General features: G+C 45.7%; 1 protein-coding gene across 2 annotated transcripts in view; it reads right to left on the reverse strand.

Annotated features, from left to right (window-relative positions):
• The window catches only part of ANO2 (anoctamin 2), a 391,299-nt gene that overhangs the window by 266,670 nt on the left and 107,455 nt on the right, over positions 1-17,174 (reverse strand). For both annotated transcript variants that reach the window (XM_032254535.1, XM_032254534.1), the window contains exons 5-6: positions 4,692-4,843; positions 2,644-2,698 (exon numbers count right to left, since the gene is read on the reverse strand). In XM_032254535.1, the coding sequence (XP_032110426.1) occupies positions 2,644-2,698; positions 4,692-4,843 (207 nt within the window). The remainder of the gene's footprint in view (positions 1-2,643; positions 2,699-4,691; positions 4,844-17,174) is intronic.

Consider the following 17,174-nt stretch of genomic DNA (forward strand, 5'->3'; position numbering starts at 1 on the left):
AAAAAAAAAAAAAAAAGGCTAGAAATGGACTGCAGTTACAGGAGGTGAGGAAAACAGAGGAGCCCAGCCCAGACCGCAAAGCCTCGGGAGGGCCCGGAGGAAGCCCTGGGTCTGTGGGGTAGGAGCAGTGTCTGCCGCCCTTCCTGCGGGAACCTCGGGAAGGTGGGGTTCTGCCTGGAGGGTCCCGGGGAGGGGCAGGCCCCTTCTCCCAGCCTGGAGCCAGGCTGACAGGGAAAACCTGTGTGGCAGCAGAAAGCTCTGGATGTGGAGGTAGATGCAGAAGGCCCTGAGCAAACGTCAGGAGGGTCAGCCTGGGCCTGTAATGGGGTCATCTCGCGGAGCTGCGGTGAGGCCAGCCAGACTGTCAACGTGCTCTGAAACGGCAAAGGGGCTACCTATATGTTGTCACTGATGTCTTTATTTCTCTGTTTTTTCCCTGAGTCCTCATCTTGCCTCCCTGATCAGAGCATATCATATGCTTCCTTGAAGATTCATGTCTTAGAGCACAATATTAGGCACACAGCAGCTGCTGACTCAGTGGCTTCGCCTGCCTGAAGCTCCACACGCCCAAAACAGCCTACAGAATCCCCTGGCCTACAGGGCCTTCAGGGGACTCTGTTTCTCACATAGGAGGAAAGCAGTGCTTCTCACAAAAGAATCAGGGAGGGACAAAGGTGGGTCCTTGTAAACCTGTTGGCCAACTAGTGACTTCCTGAGTCCCAAGCCTATGCCAGGCTATAAAGAGATGCCCAGCAATGAAGTCTGCTTTGCAACAAACAGCTGAGGTGCTCAGCCATCCACAAAGAAGCAGGCACAAGGAAGACATCCATAGATGTAGGTGAGGTCCTCCAACCAAAGTCCAGGGCAGAGCAGACCCCAGGAAAAAACTCAAGGCTCTTTTCCCCTGTTCTCAGTGTGGGGTGGATTGAGGAAAGGAAGGAAGATGCTTCCAGAAAGAGAGATGAATGCTAGAAGATGTGTTATTCCATCATTATTTATACTGCCATAGCCACAGCCTAAAGGGAGTGGTGAATAAATAACTGCGGGGCCCAAGAGTTTAATTCTGCTCCTAATATAGTGCAGTAATTCAACAGCACTAATAATTAAGAACAGCATTTAGATGGCATTGTATTATTTTACCAGCACTTTGCAATTATCAAGTGACCTCCCCAACACCCTATAACTCCCCCACAGTCATGGGACCCAAGTCACAGTGACATTTAATTGGCTTATAATAGCATCAACCAAGAAAATGGGACATTAATGTCTCTTTCCATTGAAAGAAGAAAGAAATCTTATGCTTATTTTAATTCTGCCTAAAACACTAGGCTAAGGTATCTGAGATTTCCTTGCCTATCCTGCAAGTAAGAGTTAATACCTTGTTTGCAGGGCGCCTGGGAAATATCCTAGCCTCCTCCAGTCACCTGTCCCTTCGGATTCACATATTTTCTTACCACCCTATTAGCTGGGAGGTCCTTTCAGGTATCTAACCCTTATTCCTCCTGTGGAAACTTCAGTTCTTTTGTAAGGATCAATGGAAATGCACTTCCATGATTCCCATGTGGGCCTGTGTGTGTTTGTGGCATTCCTTGGGCCCCTTGCTGTCTTCTGCCCATAGGCTAAGTGACCTCTAGGGCGATAGAGAACTGGTCGGTGAATGGAGATGTTCTACAGATCATGCAGGGCCACAGAAACACAGGACATGTGCAGATTTTCATTAGAATTGATCATCCTACAAAATTCAAACATTTGACATAAAAGCAAAACGACTGTAAAAGAAGGGCTATGGTCATGAGTGTTTGCTATCTTTTTTGTTTTTAGACGGAATCCCGCTCTGTCATCAGGCTGGAGTGCAAAGGCACAATCTCAGCTCACTGCAACCTCCGCCTCCTGGGTTCAAGCAATTCTCTTGCCTCCCAACTAGCTGGGATTACAGGTACCCGCCTCCATACCAAGTTAATTTTTTTTGTATTTTTAGTAGAAATGGGATTTCACCATGTTGGCCAGGATGGTCTCAATTCCGGACCTCATCATAATCCACCCACCTCAACCTCGCAAAGTACCAGGATGATAGGCATGAGCCAATGCACCCGAACAAGTGTTGGCTTTCTAGTGAATGGGCTGGTAGTATTATCCTTGGGCAAACTGTCTAACCAGCATTCCTTGTTATATAAATTCACATGACTCTGTCAGGGAAGTTGAAAGAAGGGAAAATACAAAAAGAAACACAGTAGCCCAACAATCAGAACGACTATTTCTAGTCCTTGTTCTGACACTAACGATCTATATGATTTATTTTCAATGCATTGCTTCTCAGAGCCTCAGTTTCCTCAATTGTAAATCAAGGGGTTCACCTAAATAACCCCCCTCCACCAACTACGACATTCCCTGCTTTTTTTAATTCTAAGAAGAACTTTATAGAGAACTCATAAAGAGAAGATACTCCTCTCAAACCACAAGTGAGGGCAGTTATTTGCCATTTCTTTTGGGGAACCAGGAAGCTCTTGCGTACTCTTCTCAGTTGCCAGGCAACTCCAAGCAAATAACGGTGTGAGGTGGCAGGGAGGGTAAGAGAATGCCCTGCCAACTAGGGACTCAGCCCTGCCCCACCCTCTTTCCTACACAGTACATCCATTTACTTACAATGCGGCTGCGGGTGGCATTATCAAAGAAGGTGTCCTTTTCCTGGACATTGTACCTGGAGATGCCAAGAGAGCAGATGGCGAAGTCATTTCATTACCCTTGCCCTGAGACCACTGCCACCCAAGGCCCACAGCAAACCTTTAGAAAGCAACATAGCAAGACGTATGAGATACACACACACACACACACACACACACACACACACACACACAATGTTTATGCTTTTCTAGATCCAGGAATTCTAAAAACTCATCCTAGAAATTTATTCTATGGAACAAATTCAACACAAGGAAAGAAAAAATAATATAAACAATGCAAAGGTATTTATAATAAATATTACAGCAATAAGATGCAATGCCAAAATCAATAGAGTATCATGGCAGCCATTGAAATTTATAATTATGAAAATTTTGTGTATAGAAAAAGATTACACCATGTTAGAAAAATATTATATGATGATAAGTTTCCAAATGGAAAGTATGTAAAAAAGATACCAGTGCATGAACAAAGACAGTAAAAAATACAAATCAAAAAGAGTATCATTTCAGGGTGTTGGATTATCACTCTGATTCTTCAAATTTCACTTAATGTCACTGTCATCTCATTCGTTAGATACCAAAATCTTACTTGTGCAAGGGCTGTGTCTGTTTTTAACTTCACACACTGAGCTTTCATTCAGAAAATGGCCCATGGGGCATGTTTGCCATGCTAGAGGATGCACTGATGAAGGAAGGAAATATGTTCCCAGCGCCCCAGAAGTCCCAGTCACCGGGATGTACATTTCTCCAAGTAACTGATGCAGAGTAGAAGATGGTAATATGCAGACTATTGCTGTGAAAGCTCAGGGGGTGAAGCATGTGCTTCTGGTTGGGAAGAGCAGAATATCCTTCAAAAGGAAGTTGTGGATGAACCAGTCTTGAAGGACAGCGGAAGTGAAACAAATGGAGATGCACGGGAGGTGACCATTCAGATGCCAGCACCAACATAAATGAAGGCCCAGGAATGGGGATGCAGGGAAGCAGCACAGGAGCAGCAAGCCATCATGCAAGGCCCAGCTCAACCACGTAGGGCGGTGTGACCCTGGACAGACCTAGACTTCGGTTTCCTCTCTATAATAGAAGGTAAACCTAGATAGAGCTAGATAGATTAGATCTGGGTGGCCACCTCACAAGGAGGCATGAGGACTCAACGAGAGGGTAAATACATGCAGGAGAAATAGCATATGCATGTGTGCAGGATAATATCGAACACAGCAAAGATGGATAGGAGATGGTCTGTCACGGACAGCAGAAACACTGCTCCATAACTTCCACCTCCTAAAAAGAGAAGGTCCTTCTTTCTGTCACTGTGAGAGCATGCTTCCTTGCATTCTTCCATGCCCCGGCCTTTCCCTCTCTTGCTCCATTTTTTCATCACCGTTGATGGCTGTTTATTTTCTCATTAGCTCCTAAAGCAAAGCTGATGCTTGGTGGCTGCATCTCCTACTTCCCAGCCCTGGCTCCCCCTTTCAAATGTTTCCCAAGTAGCTATCTCTGTGAAGAGCTTTTATTCACTTTTCCCAGGTAGGGTTCAGGGGCAGGAGAAGACTGCTGAGAGTCATTGAGTGAATAAGTAGGTAGCTGGGATCCAGACACCCAGAAGCTTCACCCAGCTTCTCTCTGGTTTATCATATCCTGTTGAAACCCTATTAGGCTGGCAATTGGGCAGAAGGTTTTCCTACAGAAGATACACAGGTGTCTGACCACTTTCTCACAGACTTCCAAAGTTTCTTGTTGGCTGCTGCCTGGTTTGTCCTCCATCCTGCAAAATGGCCAAGTGGCAGATTTCCCACTGGACAAACACCCAGGACTGCTTGGTATAATCTCACATGGGGAGGGAGTTCACAAAGCAGGCACAGGGACAATGTCACCATGAGAGCATGCTTCCTACGCTCTCTCCCAGACACTGGGGCACCCGTTTCATGAGCCCCATGGCTGAGACATAGAACAATGTTCAATTTTCCTTCCCATCCCCTCCCACACCCTTGCTCCACCAGCTTCAATACTCACAGGTACATCTTCTCCCTGGAGAATGGATAGGAGAGATTTTTCATCTTGTTGTTGCTGTGTTCTGGAACTCGGGGCTGCAGGGGCGAGCTCAGCTTCTGCAGAACCACGCTGAGCTTCTTTGCAATGCTGCCTCCTGCTTTGATTTCGTACATCTGTGAAAGGAAAAGCCACAGGTCTGAAAAGGGGGGCACTTCCAGCAGAGAGGAATGGCTTCACAAAAGCTGCATGGATACAGGTTCCTAGAGGGGAGCATTGGAGAGAGGAAGAGACTGGGAGAAACAAGCAGGAGGGCCTTCCCCTTTTCCCCAATGCTCTCCCAAGGACCTGGACTCTGGACCCCTCTCAATCCTTTGTGCTCATGGAGGTGAGCAGTGCAGAGAAGTAAGTGAGGAGTCCAAACTTTCTATAACACTTGATATCATCTTAAGAGAAACTGCAGACCTACTATGTGACCCTACTAGGTGCTTGACACAAATTAACTCCAGTGCTTACAGCAACCCTGCTGGGTAGGTAATACTAATTCTATATCATGATGAGGCAATTGAGGCTCAGAGAGGTGAAGCGAATTAACAAAGTCCACATAGATAGGAACTGGGTGACGGAGCCTGGATTTTACTCACGTCAACCTAATCCAAAGTGTATAGTCTGAAACCGCACCACGCTTCTGTGTGATCAACCAGCAGCACGTTCTTTGTGTTTTTCTTAGGAAATATCTGTGTTTAAATGAGTTTGCTTTCAAAGTATTAAACATTTCATGAGTAAGGCATAGATTTAGTACCAAGGTGATTATTAATATTTATAGTGCATACAGTTCTTTTTTATAATGCATAGCATGTTTTGCACACATTATAGTTTTTGGTCTTTATAATTTGCAAATGGAGTCATTGAGACACAGAAGTTGTATTTCTCATAACAAAGCTGTGATAAATTGATGATGGCCACACATTTTTTACACAAATTCTTTTAAGAAGTAGCATCTCTGTTCCCAACCCCTTTGAATCTGTGTGGGCTCTGTGGATGCTTAACCAGTGGAGTATAGCAGGAGTGACACTATGCCAGTTCTATCTTTTAGAACAGAGGTCCCCAAACCTCGGGGCCACAGACTGACTGTTACTGGCCCATGGCCTGTTAGGAACCAGACCACACAACAGGAGGTGAGTGGTAGGTGAGCAAGCATTACCGCCTGAGCTCTGCCTCTTGTCAGATGAGCGGTGGCATCAGACTCTCATAGGAGCATGAACCCTACTGTGAACTGCTCATGCGAGGGATCTAGGTTGCATGCTCCTTATGAGAATCTAATGTTTGATGATCTGAAGTGGAACAGTTTAATCCTGAAACCATCTCTGCCCGCCAACCCACACCCTTGGTCCATGGCAATATTGTCTTCCATGAAGCCAATCCCCGATGCCGAAACGATTGGGGACCACTGCTTTAGAAAATGGGCAGCCTCAGCCTTGGTCTGCCTTATCCCTTGAAGCCCTGAGTCACACCATAAAAAGTCTACAGAGGTGCCCTGAGAGTACGCAGTGAGGGAAAGACACTCACCTGAGCCCAGTCTTCCAGCTGCCCTGCCAAGCAGTGGGCATGCAACTAAAGCCTTCCTGAACCCTCCCATCCAGCCTCCCCCCAAGTTGGCTACCACCAAGTGACCCCAGTAGACACCACGTAAAGCAGAATAATCAACCAGCCCAGCTCTGCCCAAGTTCCTGACCAAAAAAATCATGAGATAAAATAAAATGCCTGTTGCTTTAAGCTACTAAGTATGGGCTAATCTGTCAGGCTGCGATAGATATTCAGAACAAGAGGCAACATCCAGACCTTCTGACTTGAAATCCCATTTCCTTCTCTACCATGGTAGCTTCATGTTACTTCAGTGTAGATTGGCAGTAAGACCGGTATGAAATACTTGTCTTCATACTTGGATACCTAAATACTCACTAAGATAGAGTGAGAAAATGCCACAAAAGATATGTAAAGTGCTTTGAGGGTTCAAAGAGAGGAGGGGCACATTCAGTTGAGGAATTAGGAAAATGTTTCATTGAGGGAGTAGCATTTCAGTTGGATTTAGCAGAAGGGTAATCTTCTTCCATTACCATTTTGTTCTTTAGTAAAATAATGGTAAGTAAGGATAGAGCAAGAGCCTCCCCAGTCTAACAATGAAAACAAAACCACCATTTACTTAGTTCTAAAGTTTTTTCTGTGCATTTTGGTTTAATTCCAATTACAAAATTAACACAGTTCAGGTAAACAAACAAGCTGAAACCAGTAAAGCATATTAACTAAATGTTAGGAGTTTCCTTTGACTTCCAACCCAATTCCTCGCCTCCTTTCCAAAGGAAACCTCTCTTAACTGTTTGGAATATGTTTAATCCCTACTTTCTCTGTATAGCTAGAACTAGGTTCCTTCTCAGGCAACTATGACCATACTTCACATATTGCTCTATAATTTGCTTTTTTAAATTTAACATTATAGATATCTTTCCAGGTCAGTTTGCATACAGCTACTGTAATGGATGTGTAGTATTACACAGTAGACATGAATGCTAATTTGTTTAGCCATTTCCCCAGTGACAAGCATTTCTTTCATTTCCTATGCATGCTTCATATCTTGTTTTGATCATATTTCTGTTAACATCAACTTATAAATACTTTTGATGAATAAGCCTTGAACAGATACAGGCAAAGACACTCTAGGCACACAAAAAATGTGGAAAAGGTCAAGCTGAGTTTAAAGAGGGTTACATGGGCTGGTTTGCTTGGAGAAAGGGGTTCTGATGAGTGACAGTGACAATCACCTGTGCTTCCACTGCCTGGTGCAGCAGGTCCCCACGCACTGGTCTCAGTTGGCAAACTCAGCTGGGGCAAACTGAGTTGAGTGCATGAAGATCTATTGCACGAGGCAACAGAGGACAGTGAAGGGTGTGAACAGTGACAAAAGCAGAGCTGTGAATTGAGAAGATAATGAAGCGAGCTGTGTGAGAAGGAGGGTAAGCCTGCATTCTGAAACAAGGGGATTGGTGTTTCTGGTAGCATATAGCATTATTAAGCATCTCCTGTTGGCCCAGCTTTCCACGTCCTTTAGCGCTAATCTTAAAATATGCTGCAAAGCCAAGAGAGTTAAGTATCTCAGCCAAGATCACACACACAGTGTCGATAAGCTAATAACTGATGGGATTTAAACCCTTGGCAAAGCCCGCGTTCTTGACTGCTTTACTTTTCTCTTTCATTTGCTAAAATGTGAGTTGTCATGGGGAAAAGCGATGTACAACTTACAATACTGCCTTTATTGTCACAAAGGTCTTGACCTTTCTACCAAACCTCATTGATCACTACGATGCACAGAACTCACCTCTCAGGTGTCTTTGGCCTAGAGGTATGGAGACAGAAAGAAGACCACCTCACACTGTCACAGCACACCTCTTCATTCAGTGCAGTTTCTGACCAGCCACCTGACCTGCGCTGAGACTATGGAGTTCACCATACACATACCCACGTATCTTTAAATAGCGTGTGTGCAGAAATTAAAGTTTCAGAATGGGAGGGAAGCCGATGGCCTCTGTCCTCCAGATGCCTTTGAATGGCAGATTTGGACCAGCTATGGCTATTCCTTTTCTGTCCACTCCTCTCCATCCCCACCTCTGCTGTCCCAACGTAAGCAACTTTTAATAGTTTACAACAAGAACTGGTCTATAACCAGTCTCTCCACAGTTTCTCTTCTAAGGGTTGCCAGATATAACAAATACAAATACAGGATGTCAAGTTAAATGTAAATTTCACATAAACCATGCATAATCTTTAGCATAATTAGGTCCCATGCAATATTTGCAACCTACTTAAAACTTAAAAGAAAAAAGTAAAAACAATAGTTTTTTAAATGTAATTATGTCCAACATGGTATTTGGAACATACGTATACTAAAAAGGTATATATTCTCTATCTGAAATTGAAATTTAACTAGTCATCTTGTGTTCTATCTGACAATTCTACTCTTGCCCACCTCCAATTCAGTCTTTACACTGAAGTTCAAGTGAGGCGTCTGAAGCAAAAACCCAATCCTCTTGCCTCCTCATTAAAAAGCCTTCAACAGTCACTCATTGCTCTTAGGAAAAAGACCAAAACTCTTAACACATCCCATGGAACCTGCAGACGTCTCCATATTTACCTTTCCATGTAGTTCCTGCTGACTGCACCCAGATACTGGCTGAGCTGAGCACATCTCCTCCCAATTCCCTACGGCCCGCACCTCCCGACACCCAACCTGCTGGGTCACCAACCTCTGTTCACAGTGAGGTCTCACGTTATTGCCACTTCCTGGGAAAAGCTTTTCTTGGCTTCCAAACAATGGCAAGTCCCACCTTCACAGTATTTCATGAGCCCTAATTCCCCTTTTTCATAACACTTATCACAGCTGTAATTTTACACTTATTTGAGCGATTGTTTGATGAGTGTCCAGCCATCCCTACCAAACCATAATCCTATGAGGACAGGATACTGTCCAAAATGTTCACTATTGTTTTATGAATGACTGAATGAATGAATGAATGAGAAATCTCTGGGGAACCACTATTGACGACAGCAGTTGCTGTCACTGGAGGAGCCCAGACTGGGATCCAAAGAGTCATAAGACAACTGGTTTGGTCTTGGCAGAAATAAACCAGGCTAGAGGTGAGCCAAAAGCCTAAGGCCTCGAGTAGACCAAAAGGCTCCCCCTCCTCCTACCAAGTACAAAGGCACTCAGGAGTGCAGCACCCACCGACACCAGAAATGCACGCATTTAGTTGATGCAGATTTCTAACCCAGCACTTGTCTCAGGGCCTGGCTCTGGCAGACATTCAGCTGAGAACCTCCAGGCAGTTCCGGGAGGTTCCACCTATTGTCCACCTTGGCAATAGATCTGGTAGGGCTCACCTAGAGACATGGGCTAAAGGGCGTGGGCTCCCGTGCTGTTTTACTGGGACCAGGAGTAGGACTGGGGTAAGTTTCGACTGCTTCTTGATGGAGCATGCTCCGTATCACTGAAAGGAATATTGTTGGAAGACCAGAGTACCAAACCTCATGGTAACATCAACTGCGTAGCCCTGAACAAGACCCTACACAGACTTTCCCAGGCTGAAACACCACAGCAGACTTGTGTTGGAGGAAATTTCCAGACTTCAGGAACTCGGTGTGTGGATGAAGCAGGAGCATACCTGCAATCAAACACACGTAGGTGTCCCCCATGGCACCACACCATGCACACTGGACTTGAGGCAAAGGACCTACTTCCTGCCTTCAAGCTGTTGTGTGTTTTACCTGTTTCTGAGACTTCCTCCCTCCTCTCCCACCTGGATGACTCCTGCCTCTCCTTCCCGACAAGGCTCACGTACCAACCCTCCCAGGAGCCCTTCCTTGCCCTCTCACTTCCTGCCATGCTTTCTTGGTACCCTGTGGATGAATATCCACCTCAAAGAATATATTGTGGCTTGCTTTTCTTGACTTATGCATCTGTCTCGAATTCTCAGTTGATTTGTCCATCTCCCCAGCAAACCATGGACTTATGGAGAGCAGGGATCTCGCCTGTGTGCTGGCACACAGTGAGGGCAGGAGGATGCCTCCTTGCTGACACCAGTGAGATGTGCAGCTCTGGGAAAGTCATTCCCCTCTCCCACCTTCTTCAGCTCTGAAGAGAAAACAAGGGAACCTCTACTTCCTTCCATGAGGGAGTAACAGGGACCCATTTACTCTCCTGCCCGAAACAACCAAAACACCCTAACAAAATATATAAAATAATTATTTTCAAGATACTGGACATCAGGCAATAAAAGGCAGTGACCCCTGAGAGATGGGAGACAGAAAAGAAGAACCCTGTGAGTCTGGCTCGCTGCCTTGATAGATGAGAGGGGACAGGTGGAGCCCAGGAAAATCCCTGAGTGGAGATGAGCAAGCTCTAAGTCTGGGGAGACAAGGCAACTAGAGTTCACAGGACAGAGCACCCCAGAGAGCTGCAGAAGGTCCCCTTTGAGTACTTAGCAACATGAGTGTGAGGAAAGTACCCAAGACAGAAGAGGGAACCGTCTGAAACGCACTTATGCCCACCAGCTGGATGGGAAAGTCCCCTAATTCACAAGGCATTGAGTAGCATACTCAGACTGACTCAGCAATGGAGGATAATTCGCCTTAGACTGAGCGCTGCTCCAGACCCACCTAAGAAATCATAAAGGAGGAAACTGAAACAAATGCCTTAAAAAGCATTGTCCAATGGTTTCGAACATTTAATGAGTAAGAAACATTCATTCATGGCACAAGCATCTCTGAATACCTCCTAGATGTCCAGTCCTGAGCTTGGTGGTTGATTGTGGCAAGCGCTGGAGAAACACAAGGATGATAACAACGCCTTCTGTGTATGGAATGCTTTGCAGTGGACCCAGCACTTCCCTGAGCATCATTTCAACCACAGTCCATGCAAACTCTGTAAGATGTGCCTGCCAGGTAGGATTAGCATCTCCACTTCATAGATGAGAACACTGAGACTCAGAGGGGCTGGGAATGGCCACATTCAAGGGTAAAATCATGTCAGCAACCCAGGCTTCCTGCCTTCCCTGCTAGAGCCCTTTCCTTCAACCCAATGCCCTTTGATCCTTGGCTGGTTCCATGGACTGCCCGTGAGAAGGAAGCAGGCTGTAGTGCCCCTTTCTGCCCTGGGCAAACCCAGCAGCCCAGGCTCTCCTCTTGCCTTCAGCAGGATTCAGGAAAGACATCCCAACCTTCTTTATTATAATTAACACAATCAGCAGTGGCATCATTATTACAGTTATTCTTGGACATCAGAGAATTATGAACAGCCTCAGAAATGGAGAGACACATGTTAGCCAGCTGTGCCCCATTATGCCCTCCCTGGGTACATGATACATCTTTCATGTGCTTAAAATCATAAATAATTTTTAAAGTATGTTGCTCTTATTTTTTATTCCAGGGCTAAATGTGGTTCTCATGAAAGCTCACTTTGGCCTCACTGCCACAGTCTGAGGGGTTTACTGTCTTTTCTTACTTTTTTTTCCTTCCTTGTCTCCCTCGGCCTCTTCCCTCCAGAGGGGCACAGCAGTGTGGTCTGAGAGATGATTTGTTTCCTTTTTATATTAAAATCATGTGCTTTCCTTGGGTGCAGGGAATGAAACCGCATATATTGGACAGTCTACAAGGCACTGTTCCCATTTTACAGACAAAAAAACTGAGGCACAGAAAGTTTCACTAACATGCCCGAGGTGCACAAACATTGGGAGATCCAACGATCCTGAAGATCAAGGAAAAGGTCTAACAGTATAAAACAGAAACAACATAATCTTAATGACCCATGAGTCACTAATGTCTGCAGTGGCCTAAGAGTGTCTCTCCCAGCGGCAAGCAGGAAAGGTCACCCAGGAAGAATGTAGACCGGGCATAAAAACGGAACGTGTGCCGCAGCTGGGGGCACATGTGTCGACAGAAATTAATGCCCGTCATCTGCCTCTTTTTATTAATTGGTGCTTTCCTCTGCTCCTCCTTCAGTCACTACATCATCGAAGTTCAATGGTTATTACTTATGGCATCTCACTCATCTTGAGAGGTAGCGCTGGGCTGAAGATGATCATCACACCTTTTTACTCATCCTGAAGACTCAGACACACAGAGAAGACAAACAGTGTGACAGGGGTACAAGTCGCTAGCTGGACAAGGATGGAAGATTCTGGAGCTGAAGAAGAGAGGACCAAGAGGAGCCAAGTTTCCGTGGAATTCACCCACTGCTCTCCCCCTGCTCCCCAGGTGGTGCCCGTGAGAGGCACACACGCATGCATTGAGGAGGACCTGAGGGTTCCCTGCTGCCAAACATCTGTCCCCGCTCAATTGCTACACATTCACCCATGCAAGTGAGCATTAAGCCCTTCACCGATCAAAAGGGAAACAGCGCCAGGAGCAGCCAAGGTCAGCTACAACCTGGAGCCAAAGGGACACTTTCTCTGTGTACACCAAGAACAGCAAGAACGGGGGCTGCCCATTCCCCTCGGCCCCACCCGTGTCCACAGGTAAATTTCCCAACGGTAGCAACACTGAGTGTAGACAGACAGTGATATATTTACACAATGTACATTCTCTAGTGTCTAATTCTGTATTTGTTTATGGTTTTTGATTCTGTTGTCAGGAGGTCCTCTACACATGAATGCATGTTTGCTGACTTATAAAATTTGGGATTAAAACCAAACTTTTTAAATTACATGGCTGACAAGGCCACTTAGGCACCATGCCTCCTGCCTCCCTTGGCAGCCTCAGCCCCTGCCCTGCTCTCTAAGCTGCTCCCACGCTAGCTCCCCTCAGTTCCACACGCAGTCCAGGGTTTTCTTACCTTGGGGCCCATGGGCATATCCTTCCCTCTTCTGGAAGGTTCTCACCTGCTCTTCCCACCCGCAGACGCCTTACCCAGTGCTCCCATCTCAGCTTAAATGGCGCCTTCCCTTCATCTCCCCTGCCACCATCTAAATGAATCTCCTCTAGTTGGCTCTCTCATCATACCTCAGTCTTTTTCTTCTGTTGGTGCGTCTTAATTTATTCCACTTTTAATTTTTTATTTTATTTTATTTTTTGAGACAAGATCTCACTCTGTCACCCAGGCTGGAGTGCAGTGGTATCATTATAGCTCACTGCAGCCTCATCCTTCTGGGCTCAAGCGATTTTCCCACCTCAGCCTCCTGAGTTGCGGGGAACACAGGTACATGCCACTGTATGCAGCTACTTTTTTAAATTTTTGTTTAGTTTTAGTAGAGATGATGTCCTGCTATGTTGGCCAGGCTGGTCTTGAACTCCTGGCCTCAAGTGACCTTCCTGCCTTGGCCTCCCAAAGTGCTGAGATTACAGGTGTGAGTCACCATGCCCGGCCTTGCCTCCCAATTTATAACTAGCCATATGACATCTGAATCCTCCCCACACCAATGGGTCCAGGGAACGGTTGTAAGTTTACTGTAACCACTAAATCGCCAGCCCTCAGCAAAGTATCTGGTACATGGTAATACCCAATAAATGTTCACTGGATGGCCAGATGGCTGGATGGAAAATGTAACTTTCCCAAGAACCTCTTATGTATAATCTAGCCCCATTAACTGAAGGGGCTGCTAAGGACCCAGATCAGGGCAGCTATAACAATACACGTACCACCATGATGCCCTGCCCTTTTCTGGCAGGAAGCCCTCAGGGAGCACAGGATTCCTGCCTACTGGCCTTGGATGGAGCCTCAGAATCATCTCAGCATCACCCACCAGCGTGCCACCACCACCGGGTGAGATCTGGTATGCATGACTCTTCTTGACCCTTTCGTTCACTACCGGCATGTATTTAGTGCCTACAATACACCAGGTGCTGTTGTGGGTGCTGCTGATAAAATGGTTTAGAATAACTTGCTATTATGTCACATTTTTATATTTTTAACTTCACTGCTTCTGGGCTCTGAGTCACACTTGACCACTCACAGGTCTCCACTAAGTCATTAGGGCCTGGGGTCTTCCCAGGCCTATGTGCCCATCCAGAACATGGCCGTGACCACTCAGGTTCCTCACGGGAACTGCAGCCCTTAGGAACCACCAATTATTTTTTCTTATTTTTGACAGTGAGAAGCATTACAGAAAACAAAATGAATAAGAGCATTCTGCACTCTTTCCAGTCTATTTAAATAGCAATCCAAGAGCAAGCACCGAAAAGCCCATAAAGGTATCAGATATAAACCCTATCCTCCCAGCTGTGCCTCTACTGAAAACAAATGTCAGAGAACAGGCAACAACAGAAAAAGGAAGACCCCACCTATAGCCAACCAACCCCATGTAAACGGCATCAGTTCTAGCTCATTTAAAAAGTTCCTGACAATAATCATAACAAGAATCTGTCCAGTAAGTCATGTTGAAGGCTAAGGAGGCAGCAAGCCTCCTTCCCACCACCAAGAATCTACAAGTTCTCCATTCTTAACAAAACTCAGGCGGGGTGCAAAGGCTCACGCCTGTAATCCCAGAACTTTGGGACCACTAGGCAGGTGGATCACTTGTGGTCAGGAGCTTGAGACCAGCCTGGCCAATGCAGTGAAACCCCATCTCTACTAAAAATACAAAAATTAGCTGAGTGTGGTGGCGCACGCCTGTAACCCCAGTTACTCAGGAGGCTGAGGTATGAGAATCGCTTGAATCTAGGAGGCGGAGGCTGCATCAAGATTGCACCACTGCAATACAGCCTGGGCGACAGAGTGAGACTCCATCTCAAAACAATTACAACTCAGAGAGTTTCTCCTAATTTTTCTTTCTGGATTTGCTGAACTATCAAAAACAGTTCTGATGAAGGAGTTGGTCAGGGTGAGGAGGGAACGTGGGGCAACTCCTGTTGCCGAATTCCACATGAGCTATGTGCAGCTGTGAGCTGACACGTCTCTCATCATGCTGAGCGGCTCTGCTAGGCTCACACTCCAAAGAAGCAGCTGGGCGGGGGAAGCATCGGTGGGTTAATCAACCTGGTGTTTATTGAGCAAATATTATTTGAGGAACACCATGCCAGAATTTGCAGGGAACACGTAAGAGATACAAACGGTAGAACTGCTTTTAGGGGTTTATGATAAATTTGGAAACACAAGAGTAAGGCACCCGAAGCAGTTGAAGAAAAGCTGACAGATAAGATAAACGCTGTCTGTTAACTAAGAGTCCAGAAAAGGTCAGATCAGTTCAGGCTGAAGGAATAAAGAAAGGTTTATGAGGGAAGCGAGATTTAGGCTGGGGAGCAAAGGATGAGAAGTATCTGCTTATTCAGGCAGGGATGGGAAGGACATTCTAGGACCAGGGACAGCTACGTAAAGCATTTGAAAAGGCTCCAGCCCCTGCAGGAAAGAGTGAAGTACACTGCTTTGACAAGAGTCGGAATCAGGGAGCTCTGTCTAGGCTACACAGAGAGGTGTGGTTTGGAGAAGGGCAGTCCAGCATGGGCGAGCCCAGAGAAAGCCCGGTGATGTTGCCAGGCTTGGGGACACAGGGCAGCTTCGGGACAGGCACCACAGGCTAAGTGTACTACCACATTTACAGCAACACTTGAAGGGGTGACAGACATAGGACCCTTTTACCCTTAGATACCTGTGAGCAATCAGAATGTAGCTGACCCTACTGGGTAACTGTCCTCAGGCCCCTCAGCCAACATCAATAACAAGGGAAAAAATAAATTCACACACTGTCATTTACTTTACATGTAGACCACAGCATTTAAAAGGTATGGCATATAATTTAGGAGCTGACCTTCTTATTTTACAGTTGAGAAAGCTGCAATCCAGAAATGTGGAATAACTCACTGAGCTAGATATCATTTTTAAAAATGAACATTGAAATATGTTGCCTCTCCTCGTCCAGGATTACTTAATCTAGGATGGAGTTCCCCAGAGTATGTTCTGTGGAAAGTTGGTTCCCCAGGATATTAAAAGGTGTTCAAGTGTTCAGCAAAATAAAAAGGCATTTAAAAAATTGAACCGGTTTCTGTTTGTGTGTTTCTTTGTTATTTTTTACTATGAGGCTTCTCAAAACTTTTGACTGTTCTGATAAATTGTAAACATTAGTGCTTTTTGAACTTGTTCAACCATGAAAAAAAAAAATTGTAAAACCAAAGACTAGGCTGGGCATGGCACCTCACACCTGTAACCCCAGCACTTTGGGAGGCAGACGTGGGTGGACGACTTGCATCCAGAAGTTCAAGACCAGCCTGGGCAACATGGGGGAATCCCATCTCTGCCAACAATTAGCCAGGCATGGGGGCGTGTGCCTGTAGTCGCAGCTACTCAGGAGGTTGAAGTGGGAGAAACACCTGAGCCCAGGAAATCGAGGTTGCAATGAGCCATGACTGCACCACTCACTGCACTCCAGACTGGATAACAGAGCAAGACCTTGTCTCAAAAAAAGAAAATCCAAAAGGAAAACAAAGACTATCATTCTATAGGATACACTTTAAGAAGTGCCATTCTAGACCACACTGTCCACTACCTCAAGTCCAGTTACGGATTTTTCAGTAAAGTGAGAGAGTAGAAGCATGGCTTTGGAGTCAGACAGACATGATTTCGAGTCCCTGACTCTATCTCCTTCAAGCTGTGTGACCTTGGGTAAGTTTATTAACCTCTCTGAGTTTGTTTTCTCAACTATAAAATGAAGCTCATGCTCATACCTACCTCATATCGTTGTTGTGAAGGTAAAAACAAATCATGTACATAAGGCTCTTATGAGATGGCCTAGCATGTGGGATGCATTATTAGCTATATTTAAAACTCAATTAATTTATCTGTTTATCAGGCCGGGCGCGGTGGCTCAAGCCTGTAATCCCAGCACTTTGGGAGGCCAAGGCGGGTGGATCACGAGGTCAAGAGATCGAGACCATCCTGGTCAACATGGTGAAACCCCGTCTCTACTAAAAATACAAAAAATTAGCTGGGCATGGTGGTGCGTGCCTGTAATCCCAGCTACTCAGGAGGCT

The sequence above is a fragment of the Sapajus apella genome, unplaced genomic scaffold, assembly GCF_009761245.1.
Source record: "Sapajus apella isolate SASKATOON/1434 unplaced genomic scaffold, GSC_monkey_1.0 scaffold86, whole genome shotgun sequence".
Lineage (NCBI taxonomy): Eukaryota > Metazoa > Chordata > Mammalia > Primates > Cebidae > Sapajus > Sapajus apella.